This window comes from Panthera tigris, chromosome A1 (assembly GCF_018350195.1).
Source record: "Panthera tigris isolate Pti1 chromosome A1, P.tigris_Pti1_mat1.1, whole genome shotgun sequence".
NCBI lineage: Eukaryota > Metazoa > Chordata > Mammalia > Carnivora > Felidae > Panthera > Panthera tigris.
In genome coordinates this window covers 5,906,081-5,919,147 of record NC_056660.1, presented here as the reverse complement: position 1 = coordinate 5,919,147, position 13,067 = coordinate 5,906,081, and the positions used below count along the sequence as shown (strand labels likewise).

Sequence of the window (13,067 nt, the reverse complement as noted above, 5' to 3'; positions counted from 1 at the left end):
AGCATAGCCCTCCAGCCGTAAAAATGAAGTCACCAGGCGGGGGTACAGGCTCCACTCTAGGAGATAGCAGAGGGCTGGAGTGAGGCAAAGGGGGAGAGCAAAGACTGCGCCCACAGGCCTCCGTGTTTGGAGAGAATTTCGGCAGACCCCCAGATGTGTGTTAACGTAGATGTCAGCCCCGTAGGCCAGTGCGTTAACATGAGAAAATAAATCTCTTTAACAGAAAGCTTAGGCACGTTTTAGTTGGCCGCCTCTGTGCTCGGCCCTGGGGTGGGTGTTTGCACATGTGAGACCTTTTAAGAACAGTTTTCTCAGTTCACCATAGCCTTGTGAGTCTCAGGGATGCAAGCCCTACTAGATGTTTTGGGGGCTCCTTTCTAGGGCGCAGGTAAAAGTCGAGGTGCCACATGTAGGGTTCAAACCCTTCATGCCTCAGGGAGAAGCTCAGGTTTTTTGAGTTCCCTCCTGATTGTGGGTTGCCATACCTAGAGTGGGGTTTGTAGGAAGGTGGTGTCAGCCTTTCCCACCCACTCCGATGTGGGGTTTTTTTCGTTCACTTTATGTGTAGGAGTTTGCTAAGCTAGTTTTTAGCCTCCCCCTCCCTACCCCTGGAAACTGTTCCATATGCAGCTGTAGATTCACTGTGTATTTTGGTTTCTCTAGAGACTCCTTCTTAAATAGGTTCTTAGCCACTTCTTCCAGCTGTGATAGTCCTTTGATTTGGTTTTGTTCTTCACAAGTGCTTTTTAGGGTGTTTTTCTTTTAAGTAAGACAGGAAGACTAGAAAGAGCTAAAGTTAGGTATTTCCCTTCTCCCATGTTGATGAGGCTCTGGTAAAACACTTTTCCTTGAGGACAAGCCCTTGTTGAGGAGAACACAGTGTGCTGAGCATATTTTACAATGGTCCCCTTTCCCTTTCCCTTACTGGAAGCATGAGGGGACTTTTCTCTGATCTTAACCCTGAGAGTCTAGTGGTATTCCTTAAGGTCCCCTTCTAGGACTTTATCTCAAATCTGGGGCATGGTTAAGCCTTCTGCAATTAATCAATGACCCTCTACATGTTTCTGCCAGTTACGGGCTCCAGAGATAAATTCTGGTTCTCTGTATTCACCTATCTCTTTAGATTTGGGGCTGGCAATTTGCCCTGTGACCTCAATTCTCTGATGGATGTAAGAAGAGTCATTGGTTTTCAGTTTAGTCATACGTTTTTTTTTTTTTCTCTTTATGAAGATGGGAGTCTTAATTTCCAAGGTTTTTTTTTTTTTTTTACATGTTACACTAGAACAGTTTTTAAAATAGATACTTTGAGAGTATTTTTCATAGGCCATCATATAGTTTGTCAATAGACTTCTATTTCTTTCTTTCCTTTCTCTTTGAATTTTACTTTTCTTGCCTTTTTGCACTGAATAAAGCCTCCAGTACAATACTGTATATATGCGGTGAGGAAGGACAGTCTTGCATCATTACCAGTCTTAGGAAGAAAGCATTTGGTTTTTCACAATTAAGTCTGATATTTGCTGCATGTTTTTCATAGATATCGTTCATTAGGTTGAAGAACTTCCCCGATTTTCTTGGCTTGCTGAGAGTTTTGATCATTTGATGTTGAACTTTGTCAAATGCTTTTTCTGTACCTGTTGAGATTACCATAGGGTTTGTTTTCTTTCCCTTTAGTCTTTCGAGATGATAAATTACATCATTTTATGTTCAAATGATGAATCAAACTTCCTTTCTTGGAATAAACCCCACTAGGTCATTGTCAGTTTCCTAGGCTCGTCATAGGGAAAGTGCCACAAACTGGGTGACTTAGTTAGAACAATGGAAATCTATGGTCTCAGAATTCTCAAGTATAGAAGTGTAAGATCAAGGTCAGCAGGGCTACACTCCACTTGAAATACATAGGAGAAGGGTCATCCATTGCCTTTTCCAGCTTCTTGTAGCTCCGGGTGTTCCCCGGTTTGCAGCAGCACGACTCCACTTGGTACCTCCATGTTCACGTGGCATTTTCCTGTCTCTTCGCATTGTCTTCTCTTTATATGTGTGTCTGTCTCTGTGACCGAAGTTCCCCTTTTCATAAGGATACTAGTCATACTGGGTTAGGGTCCACCCTATGACATTATCGCAATTTGGGTAACGCCGCAAGGACCTTATGCTGTGGTCTGAACGATTGTGGCCCCCTCCCCCCAATCCATGTGTTGAAATCCTAAGCACCAATGGTGAGGGTGTTAGCAGATAGAGCCTTTGGGAGGTGCTGAAGCATGAAGGAGCCCTCACGAATGGGATCGATGCCTTATATAAGAGGGCCCAGAGAGGTCCTTAGCCCCTGCCACTGTGTGAGGACACAATGAGAATGCACCAGCTACGAACCAGGAAGGTGGCCCTCACCAGAACCACCATGCTGGCACCTTGAGCTCAGACTTCCCAGCCTTCAAAACCGTGAGAGATAAATTTGTTTATGAGCTACCTAGTCTGTGGTATTTTGTTAGAGCAGCCTGAGCAGACTGAGACAACTTATTTCAAAATAAAGTCACATTCTGAGGTACTGGGGGTTAGGACATCAACGGATCATTTTTTGGTGTGAAGATGCAGTTCAATGCATAAAAGTCATGGTGTGTAATCGTTTTGCATATTGGTAGATTTGATTTCTTGCTAAGGATTTTTATATTCATGCTTATAATGGATTTGAATTTGTATTGTTTTTTTCTTGTAATGACTTTGGTTTTGGTGTCATAATGCAGTTTCATAAAATTTTGGGGAAACATTCCTTCCTCTTATTTTTCTCTGGCCGCTTTTAAGATTTCCTCTTTGTCTTGATTTTTCTGCATTTTCACTATAAATCCAAGTGTAATATTATTCTTGACTTACTTTGTTTGAGATGTCTTGGTTTTCTTGCCTCTGTGAAAAATTCATAGCCATCATCTGCCAACATACTGCTTTTGCCCTATTTCTCTCTCTCTCCCTCTCTTTGTATGTGTTTTTATCTGCTTTTACCTTGTAGCACTACTAATTCTGAACCATCTTAAACTGACAGTACTTGAGATTTCTTGGCCAACTCTGATGATGCCAGTTTGGGTTATTCTGCTAGAAAGCTCCCTCCCTCCCATCTCTCTCTGTCTCTCTCTGTCTCTCTCTCCTTTGTCAGAATTATACCAAGGCCCTGTGGGAGTGGTTGAATGGATAATGGGACAGCATTCTTTCAACTTCACCCTGACCCTGAGATGAGTTTCTGTGACTATGACGTTTTCTCAGAGTCTCTATCTTGGGCATGACCCGAGCCTTGCCTTATAGAACCCCTGTTTCCCCACAGTTAATTTTGGTGTTAATTGGCACATTTCTTCAGGAGGAAGGTGCTTTTTGAATTTTTTACTTAATTCTCTTGAATTTTGTTTTTGATGAAAATTTGGCTTGATAATAGCTACTCGCTTGAGTAGTGAATTTAAAAAGCCTTAAAAAAAAAAAGTCACCATTTTAAGCTGTGTCAACAGAAAGTTCGGTCACAATAAGATGGCCTATGATTACCTAAAGCCTTGTTTTTGTATCCAGGTAAATCACTGCTTTCTACATCTTGTTTACCAGCTTTTCATTCATTTCTTGATAGGACATCTGGTCTCCTGCCTCAGTGATGACTTCTATGTGGGGCCCCAATAGTCCCTCTCTTTCCAAACTTCATAAATGATTTGCTGGTCTAATAATGATTTTTTTTCATTATTCTTAAAGTCCAATGAACTTAACCAGGAAGTGTCTTGGAATTTGTGTTAGATTTTTCTTAGTTGTTTTGTTCTCATTAAAGAAAGATCTATTCTACTATGACTTTCAATATTTTTGTTTCATGTTTTAAATTTCTTAAGGACAAGAAATATGCATACATTGGATCCTTTGTCCCACATCTATAATTTTTCTCCAGTTCTTTATCATCTGTGCTCTTTTTCATTTCATTTTGCTTAGTTTTCATAGTCTGTGCAGGACATGCCTCTTTTCAGCTCTCTGTTATCTTAGTTGCTTCTAAGGTGGCTTTCCTTTTTCTTAAGATATTTCTCTTTCATTTCTTTTCTGAGCTCTTTCAGGTCACATTAAAAATTCTTCTGCAGTTTCATTATCACTTCCAAAAATAATTTAGTATTTCTGTTTTTGACTTCTTGTTTCATAATGGCCATATTTAATTTCTTTTACAGGAAATGTATTTTCTGTGTGTTTTGTAACTTAATTCTTTTGATGTGCAAACAAGAATTTCCTTTGTCTTTTGTTCCTTAGGCTTTGTCATTTTTATGGGCAAAGGGCTGCATTACATTTTCATAAGATTCTATGTTGGCTCACTTTTTACTATTATACAATTTAATGGGGCCACCCTAAGAGACCAGTTATTTGCTGAAGAGACACGTTGGTGTGGTGAGAGGCACCTAGTGTGTGAGCCGGGACATTAAAGGCTCAGGCCTTTCAACTGGGGACACTTGGTCACCAGCACCCTTCTGTCAGGTAGCAGCAGGTCAACGGGCTCCTCCTTGAAGCCTGTTGATAGCCTTGAAGATCACACATGTCTAGTCAGGTGTTTAGAGCTTTGTTTATTTTCATCAGCAGCCCCTTAGTAAACTGTAACTCACTTTTTGTTTCTTCACCCTCACACATGGATGCATTGTTAGGGAAACGCTTGAAGGGAAATCGCTCTCTTACTAAACATACAGTGATGGTGAGAAAGTTCGTGACTCAAGGACTTGAATATCCCTATTAATCCTGCACTACAGGACCTTGGGCAAGTCTGAGGAAAACTGGGTACATGGACTCAGACATAAAAATGCTTCTTACTGTTGAGGGCACACTAGCCTCTATTTCTTGTCAGAAACAAATGAGACTTTCCTTGGCCCCTTGGTCAAAAATCTCACTTATTTTGGGGGTAGGAGATATCAAAATATACGTTACCTGGGTGAAGTTAATGTGGCCAGGAAGACTATTCAAGGCTATATCAATAGGGGAGAGAGACTGAGCTCACCTTGGCTGAAACAAAGGTGGGGGGGGGGAGTTTTAAAAAGCTGGGGTGGGGAAGGAGGAGGATTGTTGGCCACCTGTGTCTGCTAACTGGCTTTACCCAAAGAATAAGTACATTTTCTCTTATCTTCATGACTTGTGAGAATTTTACACTTCGAGCAAGGCACCCCCTGAAGTTAGGTTCCTACTCTGCCATGGAATGGAGAACTTCTTTGATGATTACATTTCAGGGATCTCCCAGGTCCTTGAGAAAAGCTTTCCCATGGATCTTAAAGCTGGCAAGGGGCTTTTCAGGACATTTCTGTACATTTCAAAGGGAGTAGAATAACAACATACAATCACCTTTTCCAAAGGAAATGCTTCACGTTAGTAAAAAGGAAAGGGAATTCAGGGACTAGAGACAAGAAGACATCTATTTCCAATTTAGTCAAGCTGAGGGGAATGTTAAGGCCATCTTGGTCAGGGGGCTGCCCTCTGGTCATGGAGCTACTGCTCTTCAGCCAAGACACTCTCCCCTCCGCTTCCCCCAGCCCTATTCACCTTCCTCCCCTCGCCCATTCTTTTTCTGAGGCCAGCTGCTGGGCCCTATCTCACTGCATCTTCCCCAGTCTCCTGCCTGGGCTGAGTGTCAGTGCCCACCCAGAGCCTCCAGGGCTGGGGAGGGAATGGGGATGTGGTAGCCATGAGGGAACCAGAACCGCCTCGCCAATACAGGGTGACAGGGGAGGTCTTGGATGTCTGGTCCCTGGAGAAATGGATGGGACAAGTGAAGAACTGGAGGCTAGGGAAACAGTCTCCTCCCTGGGGACTCAACAGAGGTCCAACATGCAATGCACTTGATGCGTTCCCTGGAGCCTGATTTCAGTTGCACTTCTGGGTAACATTCCTTTGCCTTCTTGTTGTAGGACCTGTTGATTTCTCTTTAATCTGTCAGAAGGTGGAGGAAAAGATGGGCTGCCAACAGTCTCTGCAAGGATCAGACGTGTCCAAAGTCCGCACCATTTACCTCAATGAGCCCATTAGGAACAACTTCTGCAAAAACTCCATCAGGTGAGAAGTGTGTGTAGCTGGGAGGAGAGGAAGGAGGAGGATGTGGTCCTCACCTGCAAAATACGCTTGGTGTAGATACTTCAGGCTGTAACAGTTGTCTCAAACCCTGAGAAACTTTGAATTCTCAAGTTCACTACCAAGAATAGGCTGTGTCTTCATCTCACCCTCAAGGTTTCTGTTTCTGAATTGGCCTCTGCTCTCACTTGTTCCTCCTGTTCATAGCAGTACCATGCAGCCCACTGCCAATCGAGAGTGCCCTTTAGCAATACCTAGGAGGTAAAAGTGCTTTCCTTTCTTCCCCCCAAGGTTTTATTTAAATTCATGTTGGTTAACATATAGTGTAGTATTGGTTTCAGGAGTAGAATTTGGCGATTCATCACTTACATATAACACCCAGTGTTCATCCCAACAAGTGCCCTCCTTAATGCCCATCACCCATTTCGCCCATCCCCCCCACCCAACACCTCTCCAGCAACCCTCAGTTTGTTGTCTACAGTTAAGAGTCTCTTATGGTTTGCCTCCCTCTTGTTTTCATCTTATTTTCTTTTTCCTACACTTCCCCTATGTTCCATCTGTTTCGTTTCTTAAATTCCACATGTGAGTGAAGTCATATGTCTTTCTCTGACTGACTTATTTCGCTTAGCATGATACATTCTAGCTCCATCCACATCTTGCAAATGGCAAGATTTCATTCTTTTTGATGGCTGAGTAACATTCCATTAAATACACATGCGCGCGCGCACACACACACACACACACACACACACACACACACATCTTCTTTATCCATTCATCAGCTGATGGACATTTGGGCTCTTTCCACAGTTTGGCTGTTGTTGACAGCTGTAACCATTGTGGTGCATGTGCCTCTTTGAATCACTACTCTTTGTATCCTTTGGATAAATACCTGGTAGTACAATTGCTGGGTCATAGGGTAGTTCTCTTTTTAACTTTTTCAGGAACCTCCATACTGTTCTCCAGAGTGGCTGCACCAGTTTGCATTCCCAAGGTAACGTGCTTTGCAGTGAAACCTCACAGAGCTGCTGAGTTCTCCACCATTATCCTACATTGGGGAATTTAGCATTAGGCTTTTTTTTTTTTTTGATTGAAGTATACTTAACATATGGTGTTATATTAGTTTTCAGGTGTATAATATAGTGATTCAGCAATTGTATACATTACTCAGTGCTCATCAGGGTAAGTGTGCTCTTAATCCCCTTTATTTCACCCATCCCCCCACTCATCTGCCTTCTGGCAACCACCAGTTATTTTTCTGTATTTAAGTTTCTGGTTTTTTGTTTGCCTCTTTTCTCTTTGTTGGTTTCTTATATTCACATACGACTGAAATAATATAGTATTTGTCTTTCTCTGGCTGACTTATTTCACTTAGCATTATACCCTCTAGGTCCTTCCATTTTGATATATACCATACCTTCTTTACCTGTTCATCTGTGGACGGACACTTGGGTTCCTTCTATATCTTGCCTATTGTAAATAATGCTGCAATAAACATAGGGGTGCATATAGATCTGTGAATTTGTGTTTTTGTTTTCTTTGGGTAGATATTCAGTAATGAATTACTAGATCATATGGTAAATATATTTTTAATTTTTCATGAAATCTCCATACTGTTTTCCATAGTGGCTGTACCAATCTGCATTCTCACCAACAGTGCATGAGGGTTCCTTTTCCTCCACATCCTTGTTACTGTGATTTTTCATTATAGTCATTCTGACAGGTGTAAAGTGATATTTTATTGTGGTTTTAATTCGCATTCCCGTGATAATTAGTGATGTTGAGCATCTTTTCATCTGTCTGTTGGCCATCTATATGTCTTCCTTGGAAAAATGCCTATTCAGGTCCTCTGCCCATTTTTAATCACACTAATTTGGGGAGGGGGTTGAGGGGAATACATTTATATTTGAATAAGTTTATATACATAGGATGTTAACCCCTTACTGGATATGTCATTTGCAAATATCTTCTCCCACTCAGTAGGTTGCCTATTCATTTTGTTGATGGTTTCCTTCACTGTGCAAAAGCTTTTAATTTTGGTGTAGTCCCAATGGTTTAATTTTGCTTTTGTTTCCATTGCCAGAGAAGACATATCTAGAAAAATATTTCTACGTCCAATGCCAAATGGACATTTCTTTTAGGAGTTTTATGGTTTCAAGTCTTACATTTAGGTATTTAATCCATTTTGATTTTATTTTTGTGTATGATGTAAGAAATTGGTCCAGTTTCATTCTTTTGCATGTAGCTTTCCAGTTTCCCAGTACCATTTATTGAAGGGATTGTCTTTTACCCTTTTTATATTCTTGCCTCCCGTGTCATAGATTAAGTGACCAAATAGGTGTGTGTTTACCTCTGGGCTGTCTATTCTGTTCTATTGGCCTGAGTGTCTGTTTTTGTGCCAGTACCATAATGTTTGGATTACTATAGCTTTAGTACCATAATGTTTGGATTACCATAGCTTTGTAGTACATCCTGAAATCTGGGAGGGTGATACGTCTGGTTTGGTTCTTCCTTCTCAAGATTGCCTTAGCTATTTGGGGTCTTTTGTGATTTCATACAAATTTGAGGACTGTTTGTTCTAGTTCTGTGAAAATGTTGGTGTTTTTATAGGAATTACACTAAATGCATAGATGGCTTTGTGTAGTATGGACATTTTAACAATATTGATTCTTCTAATCCATGATCATGAAATATCTTGCCATTTGTGTCATCTTCAATTTCTTTCATCAATATTTTACAGTTTTCAAAGTACAAGTCTTTCACCTCCTTGGTTAAGTTTACTTTTAGATATTTTATTATTTTTGGTGCAATTGTAAATGAGATTTTTTTTTCTTGATTTCTCTTCCTGCAGCTTTGTTATTAGTGTATAGAAACACAACAGATTTATGTATAGTAATTTTGTATCCTGCAACTTTACTAAATTATCATTACTCATAGTCATTTGGTGGAGTTTTAAGGGTTTTTCAAATATAGTGTCATCTGCAAATAGTGACAGTTTTACTTCTTCCTTACCAATTTGGATGCTTTTTATTTCTTTTTCTTGTCTGATTGCTGTGGCTAGGACTTCCAGTGATCTGTTGAATAAAACTAGTGAGAGTGGACATCCTTTTCTTGTTTCTGATCTTAGAAGAAAAGCTCTTAGTTTTTCACCATTGAGTATAATTTTAGCTGTGGGTTTTTCATATAAGGCCTTTAATATGTTGAGGTATGTTTCCTCTAAACCTGTTTTATTGAGAGTTTTTATCAAAAATGGATGTTATATTTTGTCAGTTGCTTTTTCTGCATCTATTGAGATAATATGGTTTTTATCCTTTCTCTTGTTGATGTGATGTATCACATTGATTGATTTGTACATATCGAACCACCCTTACATCCCTGGAATAAATTTTACTTGATTGTGGTAAATCGTTCTTCTAATGTATTGTTGGTTTTAGTTTGGTAATATTTTGTTGAGGATTTTTGAGTCTATTCATATTAGAGATATTGGCCTGTTGTTTTCTCTTTTTGGTAGTGTTTTTGTCTGGTTTTGGTGTTAGGGTAATGCTGGCTTTGTAGAATGAATTGGGAACTTTTCCTTCATCTTTTGTTTTTTGGAATAGTTTGAGAAGAATATGTATTAACTCTTTTTTAAAAGTTTGGCAGAATTCATCTGTAAAGCTATCTGGTCCTGGACCTCTGTTTGTTTGGAGTTTTTTGGTTACTAATTCAATTTCAATATTGGCAATCTGTGTGCTCAGATCTTCTATTTCTTCCTGATTCAGGTTTTGAAGATTGTATGTTTCTAGGAATTTCTTCTAGGTTGTCCAATTTTTGGCATATAATTTCTCATAATATTCTCTTATAATCCTTTGTATTTCTGTGGTGTTGGTTTTTCTCCTTTCTTTTTCCTTTTTTAATGTTTATTCATGTTTTGAGAGAGAGAGGGACAGAGTGCAAATGGTGGAGGGGCAGAGAGAGAGGGGGACACAGAATCTGAAGCAGGCTCTTGGCTGTGAGCTGTTAGCACAGAGCCCGTTGTGGGTCTTGAACCCACGAACTGTGAGATCATGACCTGAGCCAAAGTTGGTCACTTAATGGACTGAGCCACCCAGGCACCCCTCTTCTCCTTCATTTCAGATTTTATTTGAGTCATTTTCTCTTTTTCTTGATGAGTCTGGTTATACTTTATCACTTTATCTTTTTAAAGAACTAGCTCTTGATTTCATTTATCTTTATTGTTTTAGTCTCATTTTATTCATTTCCACTCTAATCTTTATGTTTCCTTCTTTCTGCTAGCTCTGGACTTAGTTTGTTCTTCCTTTTCAGCTCCTTTAGGTGTAAGGTTAGGTTGTTTGGAATTTTTTTCTTATTTCTTGAGGTGGGCCTGAATCACTATAAACGTCCTGCTTAGAACAGGCTTTGCTGTGTCCCAAAGATTTTGGAAAATTGTGTTTTCAATTCATTTGTCTCCATGTATTTTTTGAGTTTTTCATTAGCAGCAATAAATGGTGTTGATGATGGGGACCCTGACATGATGTGACGAGAAGTCCACTTTACCTCTGTGTTCCATCCCAACAAATCACCTCACTCTGAGCAGGAGGAAAATGCCAGACAAGCCAAACTGAGGTCATCCTCATTGATCCATTGGTTGTTTAGGGGCATACTGTTTAGCCTCTATGGGTTTGTGTTTTTTCCAGCTCTTTTTTTTTTTTTTTTTTTTTTTTGTAATTGATTTCTAGTTTCATACCATTTTGGTCAGAAAAGATGCTTGAGATTATTTGAATGTTCCTAAATTTATTGAGACTTGTTTTGTGCCCTGATATGTCATCTAGTCTAGAGAATGTTCTACATGTACTTGAAAATAGTGTGTATTCTGTTGTTTTGGATGGAATGTTTTGTTTATGTCTGTTAGGTCCATCTAGTCTGATCTGGTTCACAGACACTGTTTCCTTGTTGATTTTCTGTCTGGACAATCTATTAATTGATGTAAGTGGAGTATTAAAGTCCCCTTCTATTACTGTATTACTGTCAGTTTCTTCCTTTATTACTGCTAATGTTTGCTTTTTGTGTTTAGGTGCTCCTATGTTGGGTTCATAGATATTTACAATTGTTATATTCTCTTGGTGGATTAATCCCTTTATCATTATGTAGTGTCCTTATTTGTCTCTTGCAGTAGTCTTTGTTTTAAAGTCTATTTAGTCTGATTTAAGTATTGCCACCCCAGCTTTTTTTTTTTTTTTTTTTTGGCTTCCATTTGCATAGTATATGTTTTTCCATCCTTTCATTTTCCGTGTGTATGTGCCTCTAGGTCTAAAGTGCGTTTCTTGTAGGGAAGCTTATAAATGAGTCTTGCTTGTTTTTATTTATTCAGTTACCCTATGTATTTTGATTTGAGCATTTAGTACATTCACATTTAATTATTGAGATATTTATTGCCATGTTGTTGTTTCTGGTTGGTGTTGTAGTTGTTCTCTGTTCCTTTATTCTTTTCTTGCTCTCTTTCCTTGTGGTTTGATGGCTTTCCTTAGTGTTATACTTGGATTTCCTTCTCTTTATTGGTTATGTATCTGTTGTAGGTTTTTGATCTGTGGTCACCACCAGGATCAAATATATGACATCTTATGTATGTTGTAGTCTATGTTCATAGTTACTTAAGTTCAAACACATTCTAAAAGCACTAAATTTAGGGGTGCCTGGGTGGCTCAGTTGGTTAGGCATCTGACTTCAGTTAAGGTCATGATCTCACAGCTTGTGGGTTTGAGCCCCACGTTGGGCTCTGTGCTGACAGCTCAGAGCCTGGATCCTGCTTTAGATTCTGTAGCTCTCTCTCGCTCTCGGCCCCTCCCCTGCTTGAGCTTTGTCTCTGTCTTTGTCTCCCTCTCAAAAATAAACAAACATTAAAATTAAAAACAAAATAAAAGCATTTTTTTGGTATTTTTATATTTGTACATTTTATATTTTTATATTTGTACATTTTTACACCCCCTCTATGTTTTATGTATATAATGTCATATTTGACATCATTTTATTTTGTATCTCTTAACCAATTTTCTGTAGATAACTGATTTTACTGCCTTTGTCTTTTAGCTGTCATACTCATGTATAAGTGAGTTATTTACCACCTTTACTATATGTTTGCTTTTATCTGTGAAAATTTTTCCTCTTATAATTTTCTTCTTACATGACCTTTTCTTTCCATTTAAAGAATTTCCTTAAACATTTCTTGTAAGGTTGGTTTAGTGGTGATGAACTCCTTCAACTTTTGTTTGTCTGGGAAATTCCTTATCTCTTTTTCTATTCTGAATGGTAAACTTGTTGGATAGAATATTCTTAGTTGTAGGTTTTTGTTGTTTTTTTTTCTTTTGGCACTTTGAATCTATCATGCTACCCCCTTTGGCCTGTAGTTTCTGCTGAAAAATCACATGATAGATTTATGGGGTTTTCTTCTTATGTAACTCTCTGCTTGTCTCTTGCTTTTTAAAAAATTCTCTTTATCATTACTTTTTTGCCATTTTAATTATTATATGTCTTGGTATGGACGTCCCTGGGTTCATCTGGTTAGGGACTCTCTCTGCATTCTGTATCTGGGTGTCTGTTTCCTTCCCCAGATTAGAGAAGTTTTCAGCTATTATTTCTTCAAATAAGTTTTTTGCCCCCTTCTTTTTCTCTTCTTTTTCTGAAATCTCTATATTTGAATGTTATTGATGATGTCGCAGAGTTCCCTTAACCTATTTCCATTTTTTATTATTGGTTTTTCTTTTTGCTGTTCAGCTGGGTCGATTTCCATTACCCTATCTTCCTGATCACTAATCTGTTCTTCTGCATCCTGTAATCTGCTTGTGGTTTCCTCTACTGTATTTTTAATTTCTGTTACTGAATTCTTCAGCTTTCACTGGTTTTTCACATTTTCTGTCTCTTTTTTGAAGTTCTCACTGAGTTCATCCACTCTTCTCTCAAGTTCTCTGAGTATCTTTAGGACCATTACTTTGATTTTTTTTTTTTTATCTAGCATATTATTTTTGTTTCATTTTGGTCTTTTCCTATGA

At 38.9% G+C, this 13,067-nt stretch overlaps 1 protein-coding gene across 10 annotated transcripts in view; it reads left to right on the top strand.

The window, feature by feature from the left end:
- Positions 1–13,067, top strand: part of LOC102958974 (phospholipid-transporting ATPase IB-like) — a 220,089-nt gene that overhangs the window by 17,559 nt on the left and 189,463 nt on the right. For all 10 annotated transcript variants that reach the window (XR_006217562.1, XM_042985568.1, XM_042985522.1 and 7 more), the window contains exon 2: positions 5,883–6,027. Coding sequence is in view for 9 of the 10 variants with exons in the window: in XM_042985568.1 (XP_042841502.1) it covers positions 5,927–6,027 (101 nt within the window). In the remaining variant the exon portion in view is untranslated. The remainder of the gene's footprint in view (positions 1–5,882; positions 6,028–13,067) is intronic.